The sequence below is a fragment of the Helianthus annuus genome, chromosome 15 (assembly GCF_002127325.2).
Source record: "Helianthus annuus cultivar XRQ/B chromosome 15, HanXRQr2.0-SUNRISE, whole genome shotgun sequence".
NCBI lineage: Eukaryota > Viridiplantae > Streptophyta > Magnoliopsida > Asterales > Asteraceae > Helianthus > Helianthus annuus.
The window spans coordinates 126,830,603-126,851,052 of record NC_035447.2 but is presented as its reverse complement, the minus strand read 5'-3'; the positions used below and the strand labels follow the sequence as shown (position 1 = coordinate 126,851,052).

At 34.3% G+C, this 20,450-nt stretch overlaps 1 protein-coding gene across 2 annotated transcripts; it reads right to left on the bottom strand.

Moving 5' to 3' along the window:
- Positions 1-9,444: 9,444 nt before the first annotated feature.
- Positions 9,445-16,177, bottom strand: LOC110908852 (protein NSP-INTERACTING KINASE 1). 2 transcript variants are annotated; one of them, XM_022153848.2, is made up of 11 exons: positions 15,738-16,172; positions 15,366-15,498; positions 15,211-15,282; positions 14,995-15,138; positions 14,813-14,884; positions 13,359-13,418; positions 12,299-12,396; positions 12,059-12,205; positions 11,637-11,981; positions 10,846-11,225; positions 9,445-9,878 (listed from the first exon to the last, which is right to left on the bottom strand). In XM_022153848.2, the coding sequence occupies exons 1-11, from the start codon at positions 15,835-15,837 to the stop codon at positions 9,555-9,557; spliced, it is 1,875 nt and encodes a 624-aa protein (XP_022009540.1). In that variant the 5' UTR covers positions 15,838-16,172; the 3' UTR covers positions 9,445-9,554. The 2 variants fall into 2 exon arrangements, with proteins under 2 accessions (XP_022009540.1, XP_035839900.1); XM_035984007.1 differs by lacking the exon at positions 13,359-13,418 and having other exon boundaries at positions 15,738-16,177.
- Positions 16,178-20,450: the final 4,273 nt, after the last annotated feature.

Below are 20,450 nucleotides of genomic sequence, written 5' to 3'. Positions count from 1 at the left end.
CAATGGATCTTGGTTTAAAATCCAAAATAAAGAATATGTACTTTTTTTAAGATTTTTAATGATAATGTGATTGCTAGAGAATGGGCTACGTGTAATATATGGTTATGCCCTAGGTTTTATCTATTTTCAAAACATGCTTTCAAGTGAGGAAAAAACATCAATATCGTAAAAGTTGATCGTTTATCAATTAAGTTAGGAATTTTTCACTTGCTCAATGTAAGAGTTGTGGTACCATTCCAAAATCCAGTTAATAATTTATTTGGTGAAGGTGAATTTATTTGCTCAATAATGTAAGTCTTTAATAATACCTAGAATTGGAGGTCTTGGGTTCATGTCTTATGGACGACATGATTAAAACAATTAACCTTTAAAAAATATTTGGTGATGTAAAGTTCTATTTTATTGGAGCAAAATTAAAGTTTTGTGAATTTTGAATTATTTAGTTTACATCAGTAGCAAACAAAAAAGTTGCAAAAGTCAAACGGGCAGAGCTTCGCCTCAAGAATACCCAAAAGTTACAAATGACAAACACAAGACTCATATATATAGACTACTGGCTTCGTACGAAGCTACTTCAGCTTCCTTTCAAGCTCTCTTCTATTCAATACTAGTCTTGTATCATCTGTTTTAGCTACAGTACGTGATTGACGGAAGTAATAGACATTATGCACTCACAGACTCCCCCTTGGATATTACGGCAGTCAATCTCGTAGCATTCTGTCTCTCTCTGAGTCTTCATAGAGTGTTGACATCATCTGCACCATAGACTCTCCCTTTTATCCTAACAAAATCCCCGTGGATCTGTTTTCAGCTTTAGCTGCTCCCCCTTTCGTTTAACTCCTCCTTCAAGCTCGCCCTTGCTTTAAGCTTCCATGCTTTTAGCTACTAGGATCAACACCTGGTATAAGCTCTTTCAAAATAGTTATCTGGTTCTTTGAATGTACACTCCCCTTGCTCTGAGCTTATTTTCAGACTCCCCCTTAGCCTCAGCTATCGGGATCGTAATCAAGCCTCAAACTATTTGTAAGATATATGACAATTTAAGTTTAGTATTCGAAAATCTAGCTCAACACATTTAACATGAATAAGCTGGAGCATTTCAAATATGTGACTGCACAGGACATCGTTTGTTCACATAAATATGTTACCTAGATCAAATTTAACAATTTAAAAATCATTTAGAATTTCTCAAGAACGATTGCCTGGCTCTTAACTACAAATGTATTTGACAGTTTTGGTATCCAAAACATTCTCAAATAATCATCCAAGTCCAAATTAATGACCTTGGAGATTTCACAAACTGTTTTTAAAATTTCTCATTTTAAAAACCTCAAGTTTCAAATTAATGAACTTGTTTATTTTTCAGAAACATGTTCAGCATACTTAGATTTTGAAACTTAGCCTTCAGACATCGGTTGTCGAAAATAAAGTTGAATCAAAATCTTTTTGTATTTTTCTAAAACATAAAGCAGTAAAGAAATATTTACAGACAATAGTTATGTTTGAGTTGTGTCAGAGGATCATATCAGTTTATGACAAATCACTAGTACCGTTGAGCTATAAACACTTTAAGTTCTAAACGATTCACTTAGATTGTTAGTATAGTGATCCATTTAAATTTTCACACAAAGTTCAACTGATTCGAGATACGAGATTTAGCATTTTAAGTACTTCACTTATTTGCGTATCCCACCTCCGAATATACTCCCGTATCAAGATTCCCTAGATTCAGTCTTACAGGTGAATATACTATATTGATATATGTTCTCTGGGTTAGTGCGAGACCTTAAGAGCTCAGGTATGAACTACCGTTCTATCAAAGAGATAAAGGCTCGACTTTAGGTGTGTCCCACTTATGGATCTTCTTTACAACTGCACTTGATTTATATCTTTCGATATTTTCTCAATTTTATGCAGAGAGTATGCATTAAGCGTATAAAGTATTATACGAGGTCTAGGCCACTGCTGACACAAAATCAGAAGACCAAGTATAATATCCTAGATATTAATCAGTATAAAGACCTAGTATCTCAGAATCTGGCAATGTCTCAAACAAGATTCCGGGGGTTACCCATTTATCCGAGAGGTGTTCCCCACGAGATAAGCAAGATATTGATTTAGGTTTATATCTCGAAATTAATCTACTAAATGTGTAAAAAGCTATTGGCATATCATCAGTGAGACCGTTATCATATTTGACTTTCCATTTCTTTAGCGTACTGTGATTGTCTACTGATGTACTATCATTTCCTCTATTTACACAAAGCTCTTTTGAATTTTCTATTGGTTTTGGCTTTTTCAAATTTTCAAATATTTTTGTATTTTCTAAAATTTTTTACTCCCCCTAACATCCAAAACATTTAAAGAAAATTTGACAATCCGATGCAGGTAGCTTTATCTCGCCATCCATTTTCTGCTTCACATGCTCTGTTTTGCAGAAAATACCCCCATGATTTTACACACACTGATTTTTAACAATGTTAAAACCATTTAATCACTTGTGAAATAATCATGTTTGTTCAGCTGTGAGGGTTTCGGCATATTCAGTCAAAACATTTTTTGTAAAATTTTGATTTTTGACAAATTTAAAAACAAACATATTTTTTCATTTTTCAATTTTTGACAGAATAAAAGCATATTTTTGGTTTTTAAATTTTTCTGTTTTAGGGTTTTTGGATTATGGATATTTATGTACAGAAACAAATAAACTCCCTGTATTCAGTCGCAGGGATCTACAACCTCCTCCTGTGCCAGGCTGCTCCTCTGTTCATTCTGACAATCATCCATCTTCTGGAGCACCTGCACATTCAAATAATTCGATCATTTGAACAATGCAACCCACGCCTGTTTAGACTTAGGTAGCTAAACATAAATCTTTTCAGGTAGAACTAGATACTGTCGTTCATTCTTCTCAAACACATCTTCATTTCGATTATTACTCACAGAAGTCATTTGTTTCTTTACCACCCAAACTTGTCCTTTTGAAACACTTCTTCGATAAAACCTTGAATCTATTTGAATGTTACCTTTCGAAAAATCAACTTTAGGTTTCCAGATTTGTTTTGGTTCAAACTTAGATGTTTCTGGCTTCCAAGTTTGTTTTGATTTTGAAAAATCAACCTTTAGTTCCCAAATCTGTTTATGTTCAAATTTGGGTGTCTTTGGTTTCGGTTTCCAAGTTTGTTTTGATCCAAACTTAGTTAACTTCTGGTTAACACCATCATTCTTTTTCTTTTCAACATCAACAGGTTTCGGATTTGGATACTTGCGACCAAGATGTCCACTGTGACCACACTTAAAGCATGTTCTCTTGGAAACATCTTTAACCTGTTGTTGCTTTTTCTTTTGAGTATAGAACTCTTCATTAGTGTGTCGACTAAAATGGAGTTTTTTCTCTTCTTCTAAACTTGTTCTGTGAACAAAGTTCGTCTGTTTATGAAGATTTGTCTTTCCAAACTGTTTCTTTTGATTTTGTTTCTTTTTATAACCCAACCCAACCCTCATGTTTATCTTTTTGTAACTAGGTTTGTTATAAAAAGTTTTCTTGCTCTTCCCTGCAAATTTTAAAATGTCGGATTTTTCAATTTCTACCAATTTAAACACTCTATCAATCTTTTCCGAAATCACATTCTGAATCGGGATTTCAATATCTGAGAATAATTTGTCCAATCCAATCATGGTGTATGCCAATCCTATCGGATCATCATTTGCATTTTTCTTAGATTTTTATTTTCTAAGATAAGTTTCATGAAAACTTCCCTCATTTTCATCCTGTGACTCAGACTTATCTGTTTTGGTAGACTCCTCTGTCAGAACGCTTTTAACAACCTTATCTACCACCTCTGAATCATCAAGATCATCAGATTTGGTGTAAGTCACATCAATGTTGTCAGGTAATTGGTCAACCATGTTTATTGCTTTGTCCACCTTTTCACCATCATAGAATGTATAATTATTCTCCAACGGTGGTGGAACCTGATGGTATTCTAACCCAATTCCCTTTTGTTCTTTTCCGACTCTTTACCATCCGGTGTGATGTTGAAAATACGTTCCAAAATATATGAAGAAGCATGATAACTTTGAAGTTTGTTAACCAATTTTTCTTTTTCAGCCAGTTCTTGTTTAAGTTTAGCAACTTCATCAATACAGTTATTTAAAACCTTTTGTTTTCCTTCATATCTGGCTTCAAGAAAATTTAGTTGTTTCTTGACATGCTGACAATCTATTATCCAGACTTATGACTTTACTTTTCAAAATTTCATAAGCTTCTTTTACCGTGTGATATGACACTTTCATTCCGTCATATTCTTTTTGCAACTCTTGAATAGTTTTATCTCTTGGAATACATTCATTGCACTCAGCTAAACATTCTTGTTTTAAAACTTTGTTTTCTTTTTCAAGATTTTCACATTTCTGTGTTAGCTCTTTTTCATTTTCTTTCAAAAATCTTTCATTTTCTAGCATTTCATTACATTTTTCTTTGAAAATCTTTTCTAATTTAGTAAATTCAATATCTCTGGATCTTATATTTTCATCCTTTTCAGTACAAGCCTTGCACGTTTCCATGCATTTTTTGCACTGTTCGTCAGTTTTATGATCAGATTCATTTAACATTTCAGAAGATTCAGTTTGAGTTATTACCTCAGCGTTTGGCACCTCGGCTTCTTCTGCCATCTTTTTCTGATCTTCCATCACTTGCTGTTTCTCTGCAACAGCTTCCCTGCCTTTGCATCGACTTTCTTCACCTCATTTACTAACTTCTGACTTTCATCTACAATCTCCTCTACCGTCTTCTTCTTCTTCTCTAGGCTCGCATAGATCACCTTGTTTATTCCTTCCTCGGCCTTTTCTCTGTAGTGTGGAATCTCTTTGAGCCCTCGACACCAAACTCCAACAGTTGGAATTGCAGTAACTAATGCTTCAAAATCTACCTTGTCAGGATCAACTGTCGGATTTCCTTTAGGATCAACATAACACTCCTTTTCTTGACTCCATCTATTTGCCCGCCTTGCTTCTTTGTAAGCATCATATACATTACTCAAATAAGCTCATGCATGTTCTACTTCTCGGCTCTGTTTGATCTCAGCAACCAACGACCATTTTTGTTTTCTCTCATCTTTAATATAATTGTTCCAATTGAAACCTTCATCGTTTTGAATTCTCCATTTATCATCTGGAGTAGTACTAGGTCCACTACTAATATCATGAATCGTTAACATAGCTTGTTTCTTCTCTTTAGATGACCCTTCCTCAATCTGCTTTCTTGGCGGTTGCTCATTGTTGTGATGATAGATAGCTTTCTTGTAGTAGTCTTCGTGAAAAGGATTCACACTATCGTCTGCTTTGTTGTTTGTGCATTCTCGTTTGAAGTGCCCATTCTGTTTACATTTGAAACAAGTAACTTTAGCTTTATCGAAACCTATCTTCATATCAGGGCCTTCCAAACGTTTTCTCCCAGTAATCTCCATGAACCGTTGAGCCCTCCTGATAACGCTTTCCATGCACCAGCGAATATCCATGAGCTCCATCTCTTCCGGATCAACTTGGTCATAATCCTCCTTTGTCATATTAGGATTACCGATCCTTCCTGCAATTAAACCTTCATATGACTCTAGAACAGAGGCTAAGAAACTCATGTGCTGTCTAGCGAAATCAGTGTTCAAATTTGGAGAATCTTTCCAATTTTGATTCGGACCAGATTTAGATGATGCAAAAGATGAATGGTATCCAGAATCATAACTTGGAGACTTGCTTTTTGATGAATCACCAGAATTATCTGCACTAAAAGCTGTACTGATCTTTGGTGACTGGTTGTTCTGCAACATACCTCTTCGATAGTACAGATCAACATTTTGTTGATAACTAGAACTGGACATTTTGTTTTGTTTCTGTAACATCAGATCATGTCACTGTAGTTTTTCAATTAAACTATCCAAAGACATCTCAACAAACTTGGCATCATTTTTCAAAATTATCACATATGTCTGCCAGTCATCCTCGTGTGGCAATGCCTCAACCAGTTTGTCAACAATCTCTTCTCTGTCTTTGTTAATTCCAAACCTCTCCATCTCGATTTTCAAATGACAAAACCTTTCTATCATTTGTCTAATAGTTTCACCCTTCATGCATCTGAATAGATCAAATTCCTTTTCAGCATAGAGATTTTGTTCTTTTTGATATCTTTACCTCCTTCAGCTTTCAGCTTCAATGCATCCCACATCTACTTGGATGTTTCACCATGTTGAAGTAAACAAGATATCCTCTCTCACGGATTGTTGTAATAATGTTATCATTTTTAGTTCATCATAATGTTTTTCTTTATCGATTTTTGAAAATTCTAGAATTTTAAGTAATACATTTTGATCATTCATAGGTTTTTCATATCCGTAAGTCATCATAATCCAACTCTCATAGGCATAAGCCTTCACCCAGTTCTCAATCTTGTGCTCCACCAATGATAATCTTCGATATTCATTAGTTTAGGTGGCTTTTGGTGATTCTCGTAAACATTATCATGATTTATATTATCATTTATGGCTTTTGAAATGCTTTTCGGTGTAACATTTGTTGTTCTAATGACTCAGAAGTGAACGCATTATAGAATGTGTTGTAAAATTCTTCAGCCACGATTCTGGTCTTTGAACAACCTGCAAACAAGCAAACACTTGATCAAGTCTGAAAATTAAACAAAAAATGTCTTGGTTCGTACGAAGCTGCTAATTTGGGTTCGTACGAAGCTTTGTACAATAAGAATTCCCGGTGGGGTCGTACGAAGCCAAATTTCACAAAAATTACAACTGTTGTGTTGGGTTCGTACGAAGCTAGATGTATGGCTTCGTACGAAGCTAAGCTGCGAACAAACAAGTCATGTTCTTCATGTTTTTCATTGATTTGAGTATGATTTTGTTTGAATTTTGATCTGAAACTTTGAAGGATTGTTCAAAAACCTTTTTCACACAACATATTCAAAATGTAGCTAAATTTAACCGTGAAAACGTTGTAGATCTGAGTTTTAAGTTCAAAGAGAAAATGTAGAAGATGAGTAGAAGAAGATGAAGAGATTTGTCTCTGAATTTGATATAGTTGCTTGAATCTTCGTGTCTTCAATCCGTGCAAACAATCACCCGCTCTGATACCACTTGTGAATTCAGGATCTGGATCTAATCCTGAATCGTTGAATACGTACGAACACGTGATATGTGCGGAATCCAATCATGTGTGTGGAATGAACACGAAGATGTAATTATAAACTGATTTCTATTGATGATATAACAATGTTTACACCACGAAATCAAACAGGTAGAGCTTCGCCTCAAGAATACCCAAAAGTTACAAATGACAAACACAAGACTCCTATATATAGACTACTGGCTTCGTACGAAGCCTTGAATGGTCCCTTCGTACGAAGTTGCTGGCTTCATACGAAGCTGCTTCAGCTTCCTTTCAAGCTCTCTTCTATTCAACACTAGTCTTGTATCATCTATTTAAGCTACGGTACGTGATTGACGGAAGTAATAGACATTATGCACTCACAGACCCAAACGAAGTAGATGGCGTAAAAAGTCAAATTGAGCACGTGGAAGACTTTTGGTGAAAATGTTCGTAACCTGAAGCTTGGTAGGTACAAACTTGGTGTGTAATTTCCCAGAGGCAACAGGTTCACGAATAAAGTGTTAGTCAAGATCAATATGTTTTGCTCGTTTGTGGGAGACGTGATTTTGAGTAAAAAATAAGGCACTGTCATTATCACACAGAATGGTGGGACGATCAGGAGGAAGCGCATAAAGTTCTTGGAGAATGTGAGTAATCCAAACAATTTCAGCGGCCGTATTCGCCATTGCCCGGTATTCAGATTCACAGCTGGAGCGAAAAATGCTGGGTTGTTTCTTTGTGCTGTATGAGATAAGGTTACCTATCAAAAAATAGAATACCCATAAGTTGATCGACGAGTCTCTAAACATCTAGCCCAATCCGCATCCGAATAGCTAAGAAGTGATGTCTGATATGGCTTGCTGTAGTGAAGTCCAAATGCTAAGGTTCCTTTTAGATAACGAAGAATCCGTTTGACCTCCTGGTAATGAGAGACTGTTGGAGCATGTAGAAATTGACTAACTTGATTAACAAGATATGAAATATTTGGTCGAGTAATTGTCAAGTATTGCAAAGCACCAAAGATAGAGCGATAGTGAGTAAGATCTAGATATAAGTCACCTGCAGAAACAAAAGAAACATTTGTACTTAAGGGTGTGGATGCGGGTTTGGCATCCAACATCTTTGCACGTGTTAGTATATCCGTATATATTTAGATCGATTTAAAAATATCACATCAAAGATGTGCATGTGACTTCAAGCCCAAGAAAGTAGTTGAGCTCCCCTAAATCCTTAATGGAAAATCCAGTGCTTAGACAAGTGATGAAAGCGAAAAGCCACGAGGTTGATTACCGGTTAAGATAAGATCATCGACATAAACTAATAAGTACATGATACAAGAGTCTCTTTTGAAGACAAAAAGAGACGTGTCAATGTGATTGCAAACAAAACCGCTTTGAATAAGAAAAGAACTTAACCGATGCAACCATACACGCGGGGCTTGTTTGAGCTCGTGTAAAGCTTTGTTTAATTTGCAAACATGGTTAGAAAAAATATGTATCTACAGTTCCTTCTGTATCGAGTTTGGGTTCTACCGAAAGGAATTTACCAATTTCGCCGAATAAAACAGTAAGTTCAGGTCTTAAATTGTCTTTTGGTTCATCTTTTTCGCTGACCGGAGAAGCATCTGTAAACTCATCTCTGTATGTGGAGGTTGTAAAACTGCCAGTTGTAATTGATTCAGTGTGTCCCAAGTTTGATTCATTATATGATTATATGGCTCATCAGAACCAAATTAATGTTCAGATAGTCAGGCGATTTCAATGGTTAAGATTGATGAAGGATCGATCGAGATTATGGGTCACGGTTCATAACCGACACAATACTTTGTGGTGATTCAAATTGGTGGATGATGACGTTATCATCCATGATAATTCAGGAGCTGAACATGAGTGATACTAAATTTCTTTGTGGTGATTCGTAGTTGGGAGGGTTTGGGAGAAGATTTTTGGAGAAGATGATAATATCTTGAGCTTTATGAGGTCAAGGGTCAAAGAGATATTTAGTTTAATTAATTTAATTAATAATGTGTTATAATAAAATTATATTGACCATTTTGCCCCTAGGGAAAATGACAAAATAACAGGATCTTATTAGACAAATATGAGCTGATTTAATTTTTGGACTAAAATGGTAATAAAAGTGAAACCGCAGGGACTCAGATTTAAAAAGTTTGAGTTTTGGAATAAAGTGGTAAAAGTGACCAAACCTCAGGAACCAAAATGGCAGTTTACTCATATAGATTGGTACCCGATCTCATTTCTCTCTCTGGCCGATCGATTTTTTATTAAGAAATTTGGAGGGAAAAAACAGATTATATATTTAATATTGAAAAAAAATCATATAAAACACGGAAATAATATTACATACACTTTGAACTTCTAAATGAACTTTTATATGACATTTCATCTTGGACCGGAGAGTTCTATGGCTTGTCCAAGTAACGAAGAATCATCAGTGAGATCGGAGTATCTTTCCGATGAGGACAGTTCCGGTGTTCTGAACTTTCCGGTGGACTCGATCCCTTGTGAAGTTTCCCATCTCTCAGCCAACCCATCTCCTTCCAACATCCGAACAACTTCCGACATCTTCGGCCGGTGGCCCGGAAGATATTGTGTGCACAACAACGCCACTTTTACAAGTTCCTCTAACTCCATCATGTCATAATTGTTTTTCAAATCTTTGTCTACTAATATGTCTAGTTTCTTTTCCTGGTGGATCTTCTTTACCTGAAACATAGTTTTACTTAAAAAATAAATTTAACCGTGTGGGTAATTACCCGTGCTTTGCGACGGGTCAATTCTTAATAAAACTTATATATGGAAATGTAGCGTGTTCGGAATTTAAGAAAACTGTTCATTGTTGTGGAAATGAGCGTTAAGAAAGTTAATTTAAAAACAGAAGAATTCAAATGTATTAATTAAAATAAATTTTATGTGATTTTAAAAACAAAAGAATTCAAATGTATTAATTAAAATAAATTTATGTGATTTTAAAAACAAAAGAATTCAAATGTATTAATTAAAATAAATTGATCTGATGTTTAGTTATTGAGTTTACTAAATTGAAATTATATAATTGGTGGAAAGTGGAAACTGGAGTGTGATAATATGTATTAAATTTTGAGTTATGTAATATATTTAAATATAATATAATCTACAATATTTTTTTATATTACATAATGGAAAGTTATTAAAGTAATAATTTAGTTAGAAATATTAATTTTAAATGTGGAACTGGATTTAATGTATTCTTAGACCATGTGTAGTGGAAGGAGAATATAATGCCCCCACCCTAGGGCATTTTACGCCATGTGGCGGTCCAGTCAGCAAAGGGGCATTATTGGGCGTTTTCTAAAATGGGGTGTAATGGGGATGGGGCATTATTGGGCATTATTGGGGCATTAAATAAAATAAAGAAAAAACCTCTAAAAAATCTCATTGGTCATCAACTCTCCCACATTCCCCTTTGGGCGTTTTATATATCACGCCAATGCAAATTTTTTTTGAGCATAATGCCCCATAATGCCCTATGTAATGGGAGTGGGGGGCGTTTTTTTTGAGCATAATGCCCACATAATGCCCCACTACGGGTGGTCTTAGCATTTATTTTTATTAATAAACGATATTTAAAAACTGACGTAACATGACATGACATGAGAGTCGTAAAAATAAAACTAAAAGACACGAGCCTTACCCAATCAAGCATAGCGCCTTTCTGGTTTGCAGCCTTGCCGAACTCTAGAGCGCGTTGTCCGGTGATCAATTCGAGTAGAAGAATCCCGAAGCCAAACACGTCAGTTTTATCGGATGACTGGCCCGTGAAGAGGTACTCCGGTGCTATATGGCCCACGGTGCCTCGAACCGCTGTGGTTACATGAGAATCCTGGTGGTCTAAAAGCTTGGCCAGCCCAAAATCACCAACCACTGCCTCACAACAATCATCAAGTAATATATTTGCAGCCTTGACATCCCTATGAATAATTTTAGGGTCACATTGTTCATGAAGGTACAACAATCCCCTTGCAGCCCCTAAGGCAATTTTCTTCCTTATGCCCCAATCCAAAACCGGTTTTGCTGCAAAAAATACAATACCAAATTTGCATGAGTCTTAATTTTTGCTTATAGTTTTTAAGATTTTTTGAAACTAGACGACGAGTTATGAATGCGACTAGTACTTTTAGGTGTTTTTTTTTTTATACTTTTTATACTTCTAGACAGTTCGCTACCCTTGTAAGCGAACTCTACAAGTCCGTTTGCCACAAAAGCAAACTCTATGAAACATTGTCAGACTTGTCATTACTTCACTAACAGGGGCAGCGAACCGCCTAGAAATACAATAACTTAAAAAAAACGTCTAGAAGTACTACTATTGATCTTCCTAAACAATGTTCTTTCACAAAAAAAAAAAAAACCCTTTAAAACTCGAATACAAGTAATGGTGTGCAAGAAAAAAAAAATAAGAATTGGAAACTATTTCATGCATACCCTTGAGACGAGAAGCCACGCTGCCGTTGGACATATACGGGTAGACAAGGAGTTTTTCAGTTGGAGTCATGCAAAAGCCATATAACTTGAGGAGATTTCGGTGCACTGCTAGGCTGATCATTTCAACTTCTGTTTGGAATTGTCGTTCTCCACCAGCAGCACCACCATCCTTCAGCCGTTTGACCGCCACCACTGTCCCATCGTCAAGTGTTCCTTTGTACACATGCCCATAACCTCCTTTTCCCAATATGTTCTTGTGGCTGAAGTTGTGTGTTGCAACTTGAAGTTCCCTGAACTGAAACTTCCTTAGATTTCCAAGTGTAACTTCCTGATCATGATGCTTATCTGCATAACAGAATCCACATCAGTTTCGTCTTTGAAACTCACCAATTGGACCTCGAAAGTCAAAACGAAGCACAAACCTTTTACATCAAAGAATGGTTCTTGATTACGCCTATGCCTCCACCAAAATAACACAAGTACAAAAATGATCAAAACGATGCATCCAAGGCTTGAACCGATGACAAGGGCCAGTTTATGAGTTCGTTTTCTTGATCTGGTGTTAGCAGCTATAGATTATTATAAGATCAAACACGGTAAAAGATTAGCAAACACCCTTTATGTAACGCTTAAAAAGCATTCATGACGATATATAACCGTACATTGTGTGGTGTTTAATGGCATAGAGATGGGCATGAGTGTCATTCCATTGCATTGTTGCTCAGGTCCTGTTGGGCAAATGAGAGGGTTCCCAATAATGCTGCAATTAATAAAGTATTAGATATCTATTTGCTTTCATATATAGATGATTAGTTTGTTCTACATCTAAAATAAGGGTGGCAATCATGCTGACAAGTTTTAGATTGGTAGGTTGAATTGATGAACCCGAATATGACCCATATATATCTATATATATGTTTGTGTCAAAGACATCAACCCTAACCTGGTCACACTTAATATCAAGTAACCCGAACACGACCCGTGTAGCAAATTTATCTAGATAAGTCAAACGGGTTGACGGGTCATAATAATTGGGTAAACAGGTTCGTAAATGGGTTGGCAGGTTGACCTTATTAAAGTATATGCTCTTATTTATTTTAGAGTTAATTGCCATTTTAGTCCCTGAGGTTTGTCCAAATTTGCCATTTTAGTCCAAATAGTTTGTTTTTCGCCTCTGGGTCCCTGATTTTTCCCTTTTGTTGCCATTTTGATCACATACCCTAACTTCATCCAAAAACCCCATTTTTAACCAGGGGTATTTTGGGGATTTTCATTTTAAATCTTTTCAATTGCCATTTTGATCCAATTCTAAAAAAACAAAAAAAATTCTAAAAAATCCAAAAAATTCTTAAAAATAAAAATAAATCACAAAAATAAAAAAAAAATCAAAATAGCAACAAAAGGGAAAAGTCAGGAACCCATAGGCGAAAAAAAACTATTTGGACTAAAATGACAAATTTGGACAAAACTCAGGAACTAAAATGACAATTAACTCTTTATTTTATTACAACTTTAAACAGGTTGATAGATCGACTTATTTAATTAAATAGGGTTAACAAATTAACTGAAACACAATCCGTTATTAAAAGTATAGGTCAACCTAAACACGGTCCATTTAATTAAAAGGATTAAACAAGTTGACGCGAATACCACTTGTTTAATAAACGAGTTAGAGTTGTGTCAATAATTGTCACCCTAGTTCGAAGCATAAATAGAACTTACTTGAATGTCTTTGAAGGAAAAATAGGAACAGGGCCACTCAAGTTATTGAAAGATAAGTCTCTACAATGAACACAAAACAAAAAAAAAATAACATTGCTATTGCAGGTATATATACATAGGAGAAAGATCCGTAAGAAACCACTCTTTATTGCGAGAACCAGTGTGAACACAAACAGTAATACCTAAAAAAATCTAAAACACCCAAAAAAAAAATTTTTTTTTTTACTATTTTTTTTTTTTGGAAAAATCGCTATATTTCGTTTATAATAAAAAAAATTTCAAAAAAAAAAAAAATCGAGTCATAGTTATCCATGCACATGTGCATTTGTATCATTTCTTTGACAATTTCCGCAATTCATTACAAATATCGGACAATTGCACTTTCATTTACACTACCACGTGTAATACACTACTTTTTACGTTAACAATATTAGAAATGCACATGTGCATCTATATGTATCAACATGAAATAAGGTGTGTTGGTACACTACTTTCTCTTTCATCTATCATTCCATCCGTAATACACAAACATGCACATGTGCATTTTTGTCATTTCTTTGACAAATTCCGTAATTCATTACAAATATTAGACAACTGCACTTTCATTTACACTACCATGTGTAATACAATACTTTTTACATTACCAATATTAGAAATGCATATGTGCATCTATATGTATCAACATGAAATAAGGTGTTTTGGTACACTACTTTGAATACACTTTCCCTTTAATCTATCATACCATCCATAATACACTACCATTACCTCCTACCATCCATAATACAATATCGTTACCTCCTACCATCCATAATACAATACCATTACCTCCTACCATCCATAATACAATACGTCAATACCATAAACAATATTTTCACTTTATTACATGTATGTAAACACCATTTATACCATCCAATCAACATATTACATCACAAATTGACAACTATAACCAAATTATCAACCACTAGATATAACCAACCAGAAAACATGTATATGGGTCTACTTCTCCATTCAAAATCACAAACTTTTTGTACCAAAACACGTTATATCATGGTTATACCTAATGATGCACATGTGCATTTTGAATATTGGTAATGTAAAAAGTAGTGTATTACGGATGGTATTGTAAATTAAAGTGCAATTGTCTATTGCTGATGACGTATTACCGAATTTGTCGAAGTAATGATACATATGCACATGTGCATGGATAACTGTTACTCGAAAAAAAAAGGTTTTTTTTTTGGTAACGAAATATAGCGATTTTTTTTTAAAAAATACTAAAAAAAATTGAGTGTTTTTTTGATTTTTTTTAGATTTTATTTTATGTTCACATTGGTTCTCGCGGTTCTCGCAATAAGAGTGATTCTCGCATGAACCTTACCCTTTATAAATACACATATATGTATACATTTACATTTAAATCAGAAATTGATTTGGAAAAGGTTAAGAAATCTTACACAAATGCAAGTTGGGTCATGCTAGCTACTGATTCTGGGATTGGCCCAGAAAGACTGTTGTTGTTAAGCCTTCTGAAATTGAAATGGGACCAAATTTAAATTTCATTCAAGAACACAAAGCAAGAACACTAAAAAGGATTTTATTATTATTATTAAATTCATAATAATTTAAATAAACATACATGTATTGTAGGGATGTCAAGTGACCCAAAGAAGATGGGATTTCATTGATGAATTTATTATCAGAAAGATCAAGTGTTTGAAGCATCTTCAGTTTACCAATTTCTTTTGGGATTGACCCTGTAATATTATTATTCTGCAACAATCTGCATCAAGAATCACTCATTATACAACCCCTAAAAGTCCAAACTTTTTAATATAATATAATTTACACTTACATAATCTGAAGATTAGTAAGGTTGCCAATGCTAGGAGAAAGTGTACCAGATAAATTTTGACTAGGTGTCCCTCTGAAATCAACATTACAAATAATATTATTTACACACACACACAAGTACACATTAGTGTGTGAAGATTATAAATAAAGACTTACAACCCAATGACTGAACTCTCAGCAGAACAAGTGACCATGGTCCAGCTACAAGGATCAACAGCATCACCATCCCAATTTTCAAGAACACCATGAGGGTCCAACAATGAAGCTTTGACACCCATTAAAGCTTGAACTAAAAATCACAATACCCACATGAAAAAAATGTTCAAAATTCAATCTTGGAGGTTCTAAGAACAAAGTTCATAAAATAAAAAATAAAATAAAATAAAATAAAAAAAAAGATGAACATAGAAGCTTTGACACCCATTAAAGCTTGAACTAAAACTCACAATACCCACATGAAAAAAATGTTAAAAATTCTATCTTTAAGGCTCTATGAACCAGAGTTTATAAAAAAAAGATGAAGATTACCTTCAAAGTTAACACCTTTTGGTGAAAGGAAGCCATTTGAGCACACACATAACCACAAAAACAGAAAATAGAATGCATAAATCTTTGCTTGTACTCTCATTTCAGTTACAAATTATGATTGTTTCAAGAGAAAATAGTTGAAGATTTGACTGGATTTTGAATCTTGATGATGGCTATTTTCCACAAGAATCTGAATAAAATCCAAGAAAAAGCACTATGAGCTCAGTTCTGTTGTTTTTTTTTTGTAGTAGACAGTGAATTTGCAGTTTAGCACACATGTTACTTCATGGGTAGTGGGGGCAGAGAGATTAAGAAAAATAAAAAGAAATTCAAAATATTTACAACAACAAGAATTGATAAACTAGAAATAAATAAAACAAGCAGAAAATGATAAAAATTTATTCAATGATATCTCCAAAGATTTGAACTTTTTATTTGGGAAACTAAATTAAACCACAGGACAAACAAGAAAATGTTAAAATTTATGGGTTTTATGGTCACTAGTCATGTTATAATCTTGATATCTGTTATTGAGTTTTATAGTTTTTCAATGGATTCTTTATAAATATTTATTTATGGTTTATATGGCAGAGACAATGAGGAATCAAACATTCCAGTTTTGGCCATTCAATATGCTCACAAATGTTATATGTATATTTAAGGAAAAAATTAATAGATTTTGTGAGTCTCAAGATGGTTTTAACACCTTGAAATTGGTGATTTGTGGTGGGTAGGGGTTGGGGATGGGTGGGTAGGTGTGGGGTCAGTGTAGGGGTGTGGGGAATGTATGTTACTTCACTGATTGATGTTGCAAAATCAACTACAACCGTTAAAGAATGGAGAGTATGATATTTAGATCATGAATTGTTTGAGGAGAATGACGTTTATATTTGTTTGTTTGATAGATGGATGAATGTGACTTGTAACATGTTTCTTGTTAAAAGAGGGGGGGGGGGGGGGGGGGGAGTAATCTAAACAGGTAGTTGCACTACTCTCGGTGTCAGCATATATGTCTTGTTAAACGATCGGGCATGCCCCTCCTACAATTTACCAAAACAGAGGAGGATTAGTCCAATTATAGAAATTTTAACAAGATAACAACTATAAATTGAACATTGCCACTAGTGTTTAAAACAATTATGCTTTTAAGAAAACAATAACGGTCACAATATCGAACAAATCATCTTTTGAGTCCACTTTAACCCTCGGCCGTCAGAAGAGATGTACACTCTAAAAGCACATTAAAACAATGACCGGCACCGTAATATTCCAACTCTAAAACCTCATCAAATAGTCCATAATAATCATACTCATACTCAAAGTGCACCTCACACATTTGCCACTATTATATGTGACCTACCTAACAATATGTGTTTGACCATGAAACTTGCATCCATTCAAAATAAAATCCTTGATGTGTCCGAAGTCCAAGCATAACGACCTGGTCCTCGTGTTGGGGTCTTTCAATTGTCTGTTTGAGTCGCATATCTCTAGATTAACCTAGTTAGAAATAAAGAAAAATACACTTAAGGGTTAAGAAACACATATATTAACAAATATTTCAATGCTAGAGCTCCTAGAATTTACTTATTTAATGATGTGTTGTCAACCCCTAATGGAAAAACTTCCTAAAATGTTAGAAGGTGACGAACCTCCTTTTATATTCCGTTCACCAATAAACATTGAAGTTTCAGATTTTCTAGTAGTGGTTGATTGAGAAGTAGTGTTTTCGGTGGTGGCACTTGGTATATATCCATTTAGAACGAACATGCTAACTTGAAATTACAACCAAACAACACTATCGTGTATACTAACATACCATAAGGAGTTTTAATGGCTCATTTATGTTTACGTTTGACTAATTTTGACAACTTCTATAATAAATTTTAAGCAAATTCATAAAGGTAAATTGGATTTAATGATTCAATCTATAACATGTTGGTCGATAATAATCCATGCTGCTAATTTAATGTGCAACACACTTAACTTTCGTATCATTGCCAAAGACAATCCCACTTGTATAATTATCATAGATATATATACTTGATTCCGCTAACAAAGAATGTATGTTTCACCATTACGCTCATAATCATTCATGTAAACGAAATCAAGTGTAATCTGAGATTATTCTTAACAAGATATTTAAAAGTTAGAATATCTAGCTTAGAAATTATAAGCACATATTATGATTGCTCAATAAAGTTTGGATTATTAAAATCTAATTTGTCATTTATTAATTAAAAAATCTGAAAGAATGATTTTTTTTCTTACACCAAATAACTTCTAACCACTTTACACTAGTTCTTATTTTTTTCACATACATATTCACAAAGACCAACTTACTTGATTGTATTACATTGAATTGAACTTTGTTTGAAAATCGAAGTGAACTTTTTATAATCGATTGATCAAACTAGAATTACATAAATATTAGTTATCCTTCACAATTTTTAGTTTTAGGATGAAGATTATACAAAGAAATGATTATGCAATCACCATGTGGGGGTGTAAAAAGGACCAAACAGAATAAGCCAAAACTAAAAAGCGGAAATATAAAAAATATACATATGTATAGAAACAAATTTGTCTCGGTAAATATGCATACTTGTTTGTACCGTGGTGTTGTATTACACCACCCGTAGTGGGTTTTTTTGGCGTTTTTTCCTCAAAAAAAAAAGCCCAACCACGCCCTTCCACCGCCCCCAGTGGTACGTTTATATTTTGTAGTGGTAGTCAGTTTCGTAATGATGACGTAATCCAATGTTTATATAGTCATCGATTATTGATATGGTCGTCTTGTCGATCTATCATCATAGATGATTTAAATTTACAAATTATATAAAAAACTACGCTCAAATTCCACTTCCCTTCAAGTCATCCTTCCAAAATTAGGTCTAATAGCGTCCGCCATGGCAGCTATAACCGTAAGTGTTTACAGTGTTGCAGCCTACAATTCAAGATTCTGTTGATCGAAGGTTGCACTTTTGGATACATGAACAACGGAGATTGAAGAACCGAACAACATAAACTAGTTATGTGGATCGGAGTCATCAAAAACCACTCACCAAAATATTGATTAGGCTGAGGGATTGGTTTACCAACAACAAAATTAACTAAAATTTATCCTATGAACCAACCAATCTATATATAATATAGAGTGGTTTACTGCTAACGAACCAGACCAATAATGTTTGCAATTCACAGTCTATCAGTTGAGTCCAACCTGTCCATGCATGGTCTTATGGTCTAGTGATATTGATGATTATCCATTCATAAACCGAAGGCCCAAAGAGACAAGTGAGAAAGAATCTAACAAAACCAGAATGAAATCGACCAAACATAAAAAGAAGAAAACAAGATGCCTTAATATTAAGAAATGACAAAAATATCTCTATTGCTTGGTTTATAACAGCTGGGCAAATTTGTCCCGTATCTAAAAATCATATGATAAAAACTCATACATAAATAACATATATAACCGGTTTAAAGTAAGATAGGGTTGGGGACCATATAAACTTAAACTAGGATACTGAATCCTAGACAAGGTGTTGTGATGTAACTACGATACTATCTTATTATTTTAAGTTATACATTACTCTTTGAAACTTGTACTTTGTTTACTATGAAAAGAAATTATGATAACAGACCATACATTATATGAGTACAAAAATTGTACTATAAGGATGTAATCATGTTTATTAAATATGGGTAATTATAACATGATGGGTTATTAAACCGATTGTTTTATCGGTTGAACTGGATGAAGCTGTCACATAGGCATTGGGGGGGGGGGGGGTGGCCTTGTGAAAATTTGAAGTACAAAAATATGTAATTCATCAGTGAATCAAACATTTCTGACTTTCTGTGTACTAGATTTGTAAATAAAAGCTCATTATATGAACTAGTCAACAAATACAACTAAAAGTGTAAGATGGTGAAAACTAATTGATTATTATTGAATGAGTAGGTTACAATATATAGAGATTACGAGTAACTCCACAAACCAAACAGAGCCGTGTGCCCATAACCCGATAGAAAGTAGCGAAGAAAGCAAAGATAATAATGAGATTAGAAAGAGTTTGAAAGGTGCATGACAACTAAATTCACTTTCTCATTTTGTAAAATCACTTTACCAATGTTTAACAATTAGGATTAAAAATTTGATTGGCTTAGATAAGAATTTGATCGATTTTTTAAGAGACAGTTATGGTATTACTTCAAATTGCTCTATTCTGGTTGGGGAATCAAGTGACACCACACGAGGGGCGGAACTAATGAACACCTAGTCGTAGCACGGGATACGGCTCAATCCCGTAGTCGCAGTGTATTTTTTACAGTTTTATATATTAGAATCTATACTATCTATAATAAGAGAAGATTGGCTGATGCAAATCTGCCTATGTGTCAGCTTCTAAGGTATGCCAAATGTCAATGATGATGTCATAATTCCGTTTTATACATAATTAAAGGGGGTAATTTGAATTTTAAAAAGACTTTAAAATTCAAAGTTGGCCCACATTCACCTTTTCAAACCTTAATATTAAAAGACTTTCAATTTCAAAGCTGGCCCACATTCACCTTTTCAAACCACTGCCATCAAACTACTGCCCCTCCCACATTCAACTTTTCAAACCACTGCCCCTCCCAACATCTGTTATAAATTCAAACCTCCCCAATCAAACCACTGCCAATTCAAAATTTTGGCTCCAGTTT